The 12,502-nt window shown below is 42.3% G+C and overlaps 2 protein-coding genes across 2 annotated transcripts in view; both read left to right on the forward strand.

Annotated features, from left to right (window-relative positions):
- The first annotated feature begins 889 nt into the window (after nt 1–889).
- On the forward strand, nt 890–3,563 carry LOC121962110 (uncharacterized). The gene is made up of 3 exons (XM_042512306.2): nt 890–1,042; nt 2,058–2,160; nt 2,256–3,563. The coding sequence occupies exons 2-3, from the start codon at nt 2,083–2,085 to the stop codon at nt 3,201–3,203; spliced, it is 1,026 nt and encodes a 341-aa protein (XP_042368240.2). The 5' UTR covers nt 890–1,042; nt 2,058–2,082; the 3' UTR covers nt 3,204–3,563.
- A 2,482-nt stretch (nt 3,564–6,045) lies between these two features.
- Nucleotides 6,046–12,502, forward strand: part of LOC121962485 (serrate RNA effector molecule homolog B-like) — a 12,968-nt gene continuing 6,511 nt past the window's right edge. The window contains exons 1-11 of the mRNA XM_088073582.1: nt 6,046–6,189; nt 7,250–7,372; nt 7,482–7,592; nt 9,025–9,168; nt 9,933–9,993; nt 10,066–10,363; nt 10,918–11,159; nt 11,355–11,462; nt 11,541–11,673; nt 11,820–11,944; nt 12,475–12,502. The exon at nt 12,475–12,502 is cut by the window's right edge and continues 34 nt beyond it. Coding sequence (XP_087929708.1) covers nt 7,254–7,372; nt 7,482–7,592; nt 9,025–9,168; nt 9,933–9,993; nt 10,066–10,363; nt 10,918–11,159; nt 11,355–11,462; nt 11,541–11,673; nt 11,820–11,944; nt 12,475–12,502 — 1,369 coding nt within the window. The 5' untranslated portion in view covers nt 6,046–6,189; nt 7,250–7,253. The remainder of the gene's footprint in view (nt 6,190–7,249; nt 7,373–7,481; nt 7,593–9,024; nt 9,169–9,932; nt 9,994–10,065; nt 10,364–10,917; nt 11,160–11,354; nt 11,463–11,540; nt 11,674–11,819; nt 11,945–12,474) is intronic.

Below are 12,502 nucleotides of genomic sequence, written 5' to 3' on the forward strand. Positions count from 1 at the left end.
TATATATATATATATTCGGATTCATGTGAGACGGCACACAGGAGAGAAACCATACAGCCGTGAGCAATGTGGGAAGAGTTTCAGTCTCATCTGGACGCTCATGTTTCATCGGTGAGGTTGTGGGAAGAAGTGATGGTAAAAGGTGGAATACAGTTGTGAAGCGTTGCGTGCTCCGGATATCTTTGCCCTGTTCTGCATTTACATTTTCATGTCTGAGGTTTTCAGTGTGACCATCAGTGTCAAGTATTTCAATTTCGTCTCTAAAAATTCAATTTTTGGTGATGGATCAAAATATAACAATTCCCATGAAGCTCAGCTGCCGCTGCTGTGAGGAAGAGGTCCGTCAGAGGTGTGAGTCAGAGCAGCAGAGAAGTCACAGTGTTTTGTTGTTGCAGTTGAGAATAAAATGTGACGTCATGGTTACTCAGTTTACTCCAGAAAAAAAAGTCAACAGTTTTAGGATGTTGGCTGTTTAGAATTTTTTTTTGCAAAAATGCACCTTGGAGGCTGTAGTTAAGGTCTACATTGAAGTTAAACAAAACCAAAATCTGCAGAGACCTTAGTGCTCCAGACAGAAATTCAGCTGCTAGTTAACTTTTCAAGCAACGAGAGAAAAAAGTCAAATTAGCACTGAGCTGCTATTATTGTGATTATTATATTCTTTTAATATTTTACAGAAATATTCTTTTTTTTTTTTTTCATTTTAAGCAGGTTTTCAGGTAATTTCCTTTTTTTTTTTTTTTTTAAATTTTATTTTAATGTCTCAGTTTTTGTTTTTTTCCTCTTAAGTTGCTTATTGCCCTCTTCGCATGTTTGTTTTAAGAAATCAGGCCAATTTGCTCAGGTTTCAGTCGTTTAAAAAAATAGCTTGTGTTCCTGTTGTTTCCCTCCTGACCTGCAGGTGGCGACTTTCTCTCACTTTAAAGTGGAAAAGCCTGACCGGAAACGAAGGTAACCGGAAGTGTTTGTGTAGCAGCGTTAGCAGGAGCGTAGCAGTGAGAGTTGAGGCGGCAGACCTTCAGGTGAACTCGTGCGCACTCAGGTAAACACTTTAATCATGTTTCTCTGGCACGAACAGCGAAGCGAACGAGAGTACAAGCGAACAGAAACGCGAACTTCGTCTGCGGTAGCGTGCTGGGTTAGCTCTGATGCTAACTAGCTAATCAGCATTTTATTTAATTTGTTAGCTTTTTAACTGTTTCGATGATCATCGCTGCAGAGTAAATCTATTAGATATTAACCCTCTGAGAACATGAAGTCCTAACAACAAGGAGGCACCCTGTCCCCCAGAGATGGACAAAGTACTCTATTACTATTGTCAAAGTACAGATACTCCTGGTCAAATATCACTGCAATACAAGTGAAAGTTTCTGAGTCACATTATTATTGGAGTTAAAGTACATTTACAGTTCCTAATGACTCTGAAACAGACCACTGAATGCATTGACTTTCTTGAAAAACCTTGAAAAGCTTGCTGAATATCCTGCAAAGTTTTGAACTGTAACTACACTTGTTTGTCTCTGTTTCAGCTAACTGCTCGCTCAAATAAAACGTCTTTCTAAAACAGCGCACCTGCTGAAGATGTAGCTTCTTCAAACAGAAATCAATAAAAGGAAATAATGAATAAACTGAAATACATGCGATTTCCACTGCTGCTAATCATTGACATATCTCATAATGTCAGCAGAAAACAAATCTACTGAGCATGGAGGATATTGAAAATAGTTCTTTTTTTTCTCCTAAAAATACAGTGGCATCCTGACAAAAACCTGGCATTTAAAGTGTTAAAATTCTGAAAATAATGAATATTTGATATTTTTGATTAGGACTGATTTTGGGTAAAAAAAAAAAAAACTCATTGAAAGTAGAAAATAATATTGTGTAATATTTTTGAAAGTTTGTTTTTTGTGCATAATGATACAAGTGTGTGATATTAACGTGGGCTCAAAAGGGTTAATGAGCTGCGGTCTGTCGGCTGGATGTTTGATCGGGTTAACATGAAAAGATTTGAGCTGCGAAAATCGAAATGTTTGTGTGTTCTGGTTTGTTTTGGGCAGGAGCCCAGCAGGGACCAGGACCAGGATGGAGGAGGACCAGCAGAACCCGGAGCAGCGGAGCAACAACGTCCCCAGAAGACAAGCAGCAGGCTCGTCCTCTCAGGTCAGTCCTCAGTAAGCAAAGAAACACCTTAAAAACAGACCAGTACACACATTTCCACAGCATCTAACTTACTCTGTCTGTCTGTGTTGCTATAGGAACGGAGAGCAGGAGGCGGAGTCAAGCGTTACCGCTGTCAGCACTGTGACAAATTATTCACAGCTGGACATTTAAAGCTTCATCAGAGACGTCTCGCTGGAGAGAAACCGCACAGCTGTGACCTGTGTGGGAAAGCCTTCACCACACCAGGTTCCCTCAAAATCCACCAGCGCGTCCACACAGGAGAGAAACCCTACAGCTGTGCCCTGTGTGGGGCAGCTTTCGCACAGGTGGCTCACCTAAGTAAACACCAGCACAGTCACACAGGAGAGAAACCGCACGGCTGTGAGGAATGTGGGAAAACATTCAGCACGCGGGGATCCCGAGAAATCCACCAACGTGTCCACACAGGAGAGAAACCGTACAGCTGTGATCAGTGCGGGGCAGCGTTCCTGCGCAATTATCACCTAAAAAGCCATCAGCGTATTCACACAGGAGAGAAACCGTACAGCTGTGAGCAGTGTGGGAAAGCATTTTTACGCAGTAATCACCTCAGGCTCCATCAGCTCGTTCACACAGGAGATAAACCGTACAGCTGTGACCAGTGTGGGAAAGCCCTCGCCACAGCTTATTCCTTAGAAATCCACCGACGTGTTCACACAGGAGAGAAGCCGTACCGATGTGACCAGTGCTGCGCAGAGTTTGCGCAGATTTTTAGCTTAAAGAGCCATCAGCGCACTCACAGTGGAGAGAAACCGTACACGTGTGATCGATGTGAGAAATCTTTTGCCAATCTTAGCAGCTTGGTGTGTCATCGGCGCGTTCACACTGGAGTCAAACCGTACTGGTGTGAACAGTGTGGGAAAGCTTTCAGTAGATCAAGTTACATGAAGATCCACCAGCGCATTCACACAGGAGAGAAACCTTACAGCTGCGACCAATGCGGGAAGGCTTTCGTCTCTCTCGGTCACCTGAAATATCACCAAGGCGCTCACGCTGCACCGTGACCTCCTCTCAGAGCCGAGCTTCTCCTGCCTCCTGACTGTCCGTATTTTGGATATTTCAGTGTGAAATTCTATGAATTGTCTAAATATACGATAGAAATGTGTTAGTACTTGAGGAGGCCTCAGTGTGACTCTAAATACTGTGAGTTTAAATACTGTATCGTCAAAACCTTGCAGACGTTTTAGCTCTGATGACGGACACATCTGTATGACGTGAAAATCCAAAATCTGAGTGTGAATCCAAGTAATTAAATGATTCTGTCACGTCATATTTTTGGTTTTTCTTTGTCCATGTTCGTGCTGCACAGCAGTTTTGCTCTCCTATTTGTGTCGACATTAAACAAATTTTTCAAGTAAGACCAATCGTTGCTCATCGAGATTATTTAATTAATATATTATTAAAAATGGAGATTGACGTGTTTTTTCCACAAAAACGTCGTCAGCAGGATCCGCACCGAGACAAACGCGAGGTGAGTAAAGACGTTTTTCTTTCACCTTCAGTTTGTACTTCGTCTCACTCATTTTTGAATATGTAAACCAAGTCGTCATGTGTTTGGTCATCTCTTTTGCTTCGTGTTTTTTATTGTATGTAAATATTTCTTTTTTGTCTGTTCCTGTTTCACATGTTTGAAATAAGTCAAATCGCAGGATTTACAATTCAGATTTGAAGCTGAAAACCTCAAGATGCGTCGCTTCAGTTGAATATTTATGAACATATGCTTCTGTTTTTACAGCGGCCGCATCAACACGCCAGAGTTCCCGGGTCACCGAGTCTGCCGAGTCTCCGCAGTCCTTCAGAAAATTCACAAACCGTTGGAAAAAGTGGAATATCCGAACCTGTACGTCACATTAACACTTTGCTCCTTCAGCTGAGTTTTCACAGAACTCCATGTGGCTCTTTGTTGTTGTTTTATTTTTGGTCAGAAGAAAGACTGACGAGCGCACGCGTGTTTTCTGTCACGCGTGTAACTGTCGGCAGGATCGCAGCAGAGACACACTGGCGGAGTAAATCGTTTTTTCTTGTCCTTCATCAGCGTGAAGCTTGATGGATCACAGAAGAGGAAATTGTCCCAGATTGAGCGTTTGGCTAAATCAGTTTAGTGAGCTGTTCAGGCACTAATAACAAGTAAGGACCTACAGTTTGGATTCAAATTCAAAGCTTAAAAAACTCACAAGACGCATTAGTTGCATTAAATATAAAATTTGTTGTGTTGACATTAAACTATAGATAAAAATATATTTTATTGAATTTATAACTTAACAGCAGAATGTATTATTATTAAGGAAAAGTTTTTTTTATTCTTCCTATTTGAAGTTGTTCTCAAGTTTTATTATTGTTGTTATTGAAAATATTTTTATTTTTCCTATTTTAATAATTCTGAGTCTTTATTATTATTATTGTTATTTCATTATTATGATGATTCATTATTATTGGTATTCGTCATTTTATTTATGGATTTAATTGTCTGCTTGTTTTAATCTGACGTATATTTGAGTATGTGGAGCGTTTAGTTATAAAATCAGTAACATCTGATTTAAAAAAAAAAACTTTCAGTAAAATCAACTGTTTATTTTATCCTTCTTTAAAATGAAGATCGATAAGAGAACATGTTTTTTTGCTGTATCAAATGTGGCGTTTGCAGGATCCCAGCAGAGACGGACACCGGGCGAGTAAATAATTGGACGTGCGGACTCACTGCATCAGTCAGCAGAGGTCAGAGGTCAGAGGTCAGTGATAAATATCATCATAAGTCACTGAAATTTTAACCTATTTTGAAGCTGTTTGATTTGTTACAAATGGCAGACATGCGTCATTAATACAGAATAATCGGTTAAAATTAAAAATGCAGATTTTCAAAACAAAATTCTTCGTCTTATGTAGATCGCAAAGAACTCTATGATGAAATCTATGGAGGACTAAAATGAACAAAATCAAAAATAGATAAAAAGAAAATGTCTATAAGTAAATGAAAATGCCAGTATTTATTTATTTAACATTAGCTGGCAGTTTTTTAATTTTAATTTATATAGATTAACCCTTTGAAATTCTGAAAGACAGTTTTCTTGCGCTGCATTTAAACCTTCAAAAACTTGAGAAAATTGTTTTTCTTTTTTCTTTTGAACACTCGACTGAAAAGGAATTAAACAAACTCGCGACATGTTCCACAAATGGCAAAAAAACTGCCAATTAGAGTTAGAATCAGAATCACAAATACTTTATTTATTGATCCCTGGGGGTAAATTTGTTACATATTAAAAGTATTACATACTTGATTTTTAAAATTATTAATATATTGTGATAATTGTTTATTATTACAGTCTTCTTTTTTTATGTACTTGTGCTGGTACTTTTTTCTATTGGCTGTAATTCTATATGTTTGGCATTGGGGCGACTAAGTGTGTAAAATAACAAAAAATACAGTAATAGGTAATTTGCATCAATATGTGAATATTTTTTAATTATTACAGATAATGTGCTGAGTGTGTTAAGTGTGTAAAATATAAAACTGTACCTTATGCTGCAATACAGCATGTAAAACTAGTACCTAAGGACAAATATAAAAAAGTTAAAAATATAAATATGTGTGCAAATAGTTGAGAAAAATTAATACAAAATGTCCAGAAAACTACATTTATAATAATTATTATTCTAAATATAAATTCTTTCTTTCTTTCTCTTATTTTCGGGTTATTGTCTTGTTACTCATCACTAAAAAGTTGTGTTTTTTTCTTTTTTCCCCCGTGTTTTTGTAAGAAACCAAGCAGGTTTTCCTGGGTTTCGAAGGGTTAAATGTGTTTCCTGTTGTTCCCTTCCGGACCTCCAGGCGGCGAAATTTGTCGCTTTAAACTGAAAGACCTGGCCGGAAGCGGAAGTCTCGTTGTTTGGTTGTGATCTCGGCTGGCGGCGGGACAGGTGTGTGGTTGTGTTAGCAGAGGATCGTTTTAGTGAGAGTTTAGCAAAGCGCCAGGTGAACCCACGCGCACTCAGGTAAACACTTAAATCACGTTTCTGTGACACGAACAGCAAAGCGAAAACGAGCACAAGCGAACAGAAGCGCGAAGTTAGCCTGTGTTAGCGCGCCGGGCTAGCTCCGATGCTAATTAGCCGCTGTTAGCTTCGACTGTTAGCTGCTGCTAGGCTAGCTGTTAGCATTAGCCGACCTTAATGTTTTTTAACTTCGAGTTGATCGAAATATTTCGTCTGCTTATCGATTAAACCTTCAAACGGCGTTCAGAGTTGCACCGTTTGTGGCGTTGCCGTGATTAATCGATTAGCTGATGTTTAATTGTAAAGGTTGTGTTTATTTTTTTGGTATTTAAGCGTTGAACTAATCGCAGCTCAATATTAAATCAGCGTTTAAAAAATAAACTAACAGACGGCGTATTAACCGATAAACAGACATCAGTGGTTTTTAATTACGTTTATTTTGAAGATTAGATATGTTTATGAATATTTGTGGTCGTTGTGGAGTAAAGTTGCAACAATTAATCGATTAGCAAATGATCGATTTTACCCTTTAGCGCCCGCGACCACAAATGCTTTAAAATATAATTCAACTTTAAAAAGATCATGAGAGGGATTTTCTGCTGTCGTTGAGTTTATTGTTTTGGCCAGCATCAGTCCCAGTCATCAAAGTGAAGTGCTCATAAATGCTCTTTGTGGTTATATAATCATTATAATCATTATAATAATTATAATAAATATAATAACGAGTACATGTGAGTGATTTAAAGTTTTGAATGTCACGTGTCCTCAGCTGTGAAGCCTGGAAATGAATCATTTGATAATCACTTCATCTGTTTGAGTACATTTTTAAAGAAACCAAAGCTAAAACTCTCTGATTTACAGCTCCTTATATGGGAACATTGTTCCCTTAAATGGGAACATTGTTCCCATTTAAGATTGACGTTTTGTGTCATCGCACAGACTGAATAACTAACCGAATAATCGATGAAATAATCGATTATAATAACTGTCAGTTGCAGCTCTGTGGTGGAGCAGTAAAGATGCTTTTTGTTGTTAACGTGTGTTTTTTTTTAATTTTTAGTCCAATGGGAGACAGCGATGACGAGTTCGACCGGAGGAGGCGGGACAAGTTCAGGAGAGAGCGCAGTGACATGGAGCGGTCGAGGGAGAGAGAAGAGAGGAGGAGGGACGACTGGCCCGACAGGTACGCTCACACCTGAGCACACCTCGTCTCGACGTGTGTGTGTGTGTCACATGTTTAAATTGTGTGTGTGTGTGTGTGTGTGTGTGTGTGTGTGTGTGTGTGTGTTCAGGGACTGGGAGCGCGGCAGAGAGCGGCGGAGGGACTACGACCGCGGCCGCAGAGAGAGATTTTCTCCACCGAGACACATCAGCCCCCAACACAAACGCATGAGGAGAGACTGGTGAGTGTGTGTGAGAGTGTGTGTGTGTGTGTGTGAGAGTGTGTGTGTGTGTGTGAGTGTGAGAGTGTGTGTGAGTGAGTGTGTATGTGTGTGAGAGTGAGTGTGTGTGTGTGTGTGAGAGTGTGTGAGTGTGTGTGTGAGAGTGTGTGTGAGTGAGTGTGTGTGTGTGAGAGTGTGTGTGAGAGTGTGTGAGTGTGTATGTGTGTGAGAGTGAGTGTGTGTGTGTGAGAGTGTGTGTGTGTGTGTGTGTGAGTGTGTGTGTGTGTGTGAGAGTGTGTGTGTGTGTGTGTGAGTGTGTGTGTGTGTGTGTGTGTGTGTGTGTGTGTGTGTGTGTGTGTGTGTGTGTGTGTGTGTGTGTGAGTGTGTGTGTGTGTGAGAGTGTGTGTGTGTGTGTGTGAGTGTGTGTGTGTGTGTGAGAGTGTGTGTGTGTGTGTGTGTGTGAGTGTGTGAGAGTGTGTGAGTGTGTGTGAGAGTGTGTGTGAGAGTGTGTGTGAGTGTGTGTGTGTGTGAGTGTGTGTGTGTGTGAGAGTGTGTGTGTGTGTGTGTGTGAGTGTGTGTGTGTGTGTGTGAGAGTGTGTGTGTGTGAGGTTTGATGTATCTACAGTGGGTTCCACGGTCATGGAAAACCTGGAAAAGTCATGGAATTTCACAGTCACATTTTCCATTCCTGGAAACTAGTTGAAAGTTTTGGAAAACTCTGGAAACGTTTGTCAAACAGTAAATGCCGTTAATGTGAGATAACGGTGAATTTATTTTTTAAATGTAATTTGTGTTGACGTGTGAGGACGTTTTGGTTGTTTTTGTTTATTTGTTTATTTGTTTGTCACCAAACTTTCCTCGTTTTCTCTGCGTTCGTCTCCTTCGTGTCGCTCTGGAGGGCAGAAAACTGTAAATGGATTTTTTATTTATCTTACTGCTTTTACATTTTTAACTTTTTTGTTTGTTTTTAACTTAATTTCTGTTTTAAGAAAATAGGTTTGGAAAGCTTTTTTATTTTTTGAAAAAAAATGCATTTTTTTCTGGAAAACTTTCAAATTAATGTTTCGGGTTTTTCTGTGCAATATTTATGGCAACTGTAAGAAAAAAGGAATCTTTTTGTTTTCTTCAACATTAATGGTGATTTTTATGGAAAACCTTTTCCTCTTGTATAATTGCCATTTTTTATGGAAATCTTTAAAAAAAAATCTTGAACTGTTTTGTGATATATTTTGTTTTTTTTGTAACTGGCATGGTTTCTCTGTAACTGTTGTATTTTCACATTTCTGATGGCCGTTGAACACGTTATTCTCTGCGCTGAGATAAAGTTGAAATCTTAAAAGTTTGAAAAACACAAAGTAAGTTGGGCAAGAAAACAGATTTGGGGTTTTGAGAGTTTGTCCTTGCTGTGGACAAACAGGTCACATGCTCACTCATGAATGTTTGAATGTTTCAGGGACGACCACCGGGGGGAGCCGTACCGCTACGACCTGCCGTACGGAGGAGGCGGGGCTCCGTTTCCAGGGGCGGGGCCTCAGGGCTGGCACCCCGACCTCCCCCACCTTCACCCGCATCACGGAGGTCACCCGCTGCAGGGCAGGTGAGCACTTAGACATCCCATAATGCCGCCTGTCATAGAAACAAGCCATTGAGACGTCACAGGAAGAGTCCATGGTGACATGACAGGATATTATGGGCTGTAGTAAATTCACATGAATAAGATTTTCTACTTTCTTTGAGTCAGTTTTTTATCATCACCTCTAATGCAAAATATCAAAAATTCATTTATTTTCAGAATTTTAACCCTTTAAAAGCCAGGTTTTTGTCATGATGCCACCATGTTTTTAGATGAAAAGAACACAAAAAAGAATTACTTTCAATATAATACATGCAGTATTTTTGAAGGGGTCACCTAGTGGAAATAGCATGTATTTCCTCCAGATGCCAAATATGGTCAAAATGACCTCATCAGGTGGAAAATAGTCAAAATGACAAATTCAGAGTCAAAAGCCCAGAATGACACCCAGAAATAATACAAGTCCTGTTTTTCTGCTCTGATGGCTGTGGGATCAAAAATGTCAGTTTGAATGGGTTTCAATGGAGCATTTTTGGACCTGAACAGTCTGAATGTAACTATTTAGTTTCCACAGTGTATTTTAGACTTATTGTAGGAGCTGAGCTGCAAATTCACTGATTACACTCAAATACACAATCTGGACTACATTTAGGACACATGCATCAACACACACACAGTTATCACAACAGGAAGAAGGAAAACGACTAAAATGAGACAAACGGTCCCTGAAGGGTTAATAACAAACAGTCTCTAAAGGGTTAATGATTGAACTAAAATGTGTCTCTCAGGTTGGGGATGGTGGATCCAGACCTCCCTCCTCCTGGTCCCCCCACCATGAGGAGCTTTAAGGTGAGTCAAACCTCTTTAAAACGGTCGTTGGCGTTTTGGATGAAACATTAAAAGCCGTGAAAACGTCCGCAGGAGTTCCTGTTGAACATGGAGGACAGCGTTGACGAGACGGAGTCCGTGAAGCGCTACAATCAGTACAAAGTGGACTTCAGACGGCAGCAGCTGCAGGACTTCTTCCTCCAGCACAAAGACCAGGAGTGGTTTCGCTCCAAATACCACCCCGACGACATCACGGCGAGGAAGGCGGAGTCTCTGGCCGCCCTCAAAACCCGGCTGGGCGTCTTCCTCTTCCTGCTGGACAACAACTGGCTGGACAACGTGTCGCTGGACATGGAGCACGCCCCCGCTATCATCAAACTGCTGGACGCAGGTAGAGACAGACGGGCAGCAAGACAGGAGACAAACTGAGCAGTGAGACAGGAGACAAACTATAGACAGGAGACAAACTATAGACAGGAGACAAACTGAGCAGTGAGACAGGAGACAAACTGAGCAGTGAGACAGGAGACAAACTATAGACAGGAGACAAACTATAGACAGGAGACAAACTGAGCAGTGAGACAGGAGACAAACTATAGACAGGAGACAAACTGAGCAGTGAGACAGGAGACAAACTATAGACAGGAGACAAACTGAGCAGTGAGACAGGAGACAAACTATAGACAGGAGACAAACTATAGACAGGAGACAAACTATAGACAGGAGACAAACTGAGCAGTGAGACAGGAGACAAACTATAGACAGGAGACAAACTGAGCAGTGAGACAGGAGAGAAAAGACAATGTGCCTTTTTAAATTGTGTTTGGGACTTTGAGATTGTGTAGTTTACGTCTGTCGTCTCGCAGGGGTTTCTGGGTAATGAAGTCCTCAGTCCCTCTGGCGTCTCACCTCTCCTGTCTGTCTGTCTCCTGTCTGTCTCTGCAGCGGTGATAAAGATGGAGGGAGGTACAGACTTTGACCTGCAGGTGCTGGAGATACCGACGGCGGCGGCGGCCGGCGGGGAGGCGAGCTGCAGCAGCAGCAGCGGAGGAGGAGGAGGAGGAGGAGGAGGAGGAGGAGGAGGAGGAGGAGGGAAGAGTCAGGAGGAAGCAGGAAACATTCAGACCGGCTCGGAGTCGACGGGCAGTCGGACAGAGGAGACGGGCGAAACAAAAGACTCGGATAAGGTGAGAATGATGAACATCCGTTCTCAGTGGATTTTTGTTTGTCGTGATTTAAAATTTAAAATTGAGCTTTTCTTTAATAAACCTTAAAAACTGTTTTAAATGCTGTTCGAGGAAAACGTTTATATATTTTGAGTCCTTGAAAAGTTTCCCGTTTTTTCCTGAAAAACGTGTGAAAAATGACGTGTTTTGAGTCAGGACTGTGAGGAGGAAGCAAAGCAGAACGGCGAGAAGCAGAAAGACGAAGAGGAGGAGGAGGAGGAGAAGAGGGATGAAGAGGAGGAAGACGAGAAGACGTCTAAGAAAGTGAGTTCGTCTCCTCGTTAGCGTCGTCACTAACGTACTGAAGATGATGCTGGTTTTAACCCCGCCCCTTCCTCTCAGGGCAGGAAGAGGAAACGCAGCGTGTCCGCAGACAGCGGCGAGGGCAGCGCCTCCGACTCTGACTCCTCCCACTCTGACGGCGAGAAGGAGGACGACGAGGAGAAGGAGGAAGAGGAGGAGGACGGAGAGGACAGTACGAAACTTTAATACTGCAAATAATAATCAAATATTTCATCAGCCGACCTTCGTAAATCTAATGTGTGTGTGTGTGTGTGTGTGTGTGTGTGTGTGTGTGTGTGTGTGTGTGTGTGTGTGTGTGTGTGTGTGTGTGTGTGTCAGAGCGTAAAGAGCGAGGGAAGGAGAGAGAGAAGGAGGCCCCGGCGAAGCCCCGCCCCCTCCACCTAACCACCTCCCTCTTCATCCGAAGCATCCCACCAGAGGTTTCCAAGGAGGAGATCACAGCTGTGAGTGCGCACACACACACGCACGCATGCACGCACGCACGCACACACAGACACAGACACACGCACGCACACACACACAGACACAGACACACGCACGCACACAGACACACGCACGCACACAGACGCACGCACACACAGACACAGACACGCACGCACACACACAGACACAGACACACGCACGCACACGCACGCACACACAGACACAGACACACGCACGCACACACACACACAGACACACGCACGCACACACAGACACAGACACACGCACGCACACACACACACAGACACACGCACGCACACACACAGACAGACACACACACACGCACACACAGACACACGCACGCACACACACGCACGCGCGCGCACATGCAGACACAGACACGCACGCGCACACACAGACACGCACACACACAGACACGCACGCTCACACACAGACAAGCACGCACGCACGCACATACATACGCTCCTGTCTCAACCTGTGTGTGTGTGTGTGTGTGTGTGTGTGTGTGTGTGTGTGTGTGTGTGTGTAGTTGTGTCGTAGGTACCTGGGTTTCCTGC

This window comes from Plectropomus leopardus, chromosome 23 (assembly GCF_026936395.1).
Source record: "Plectropomus leopardus strain MGB_pleo_1.0 chromosome 23, ASM2693639v1, whole genome shotgun sequence".
Taxonomy (NCBI): Eukaryota; Metazoa; Chordata; class Actinopteri; order Perciformes; family Serranidae; genus Plectropomus; species Plectropomus leopardus.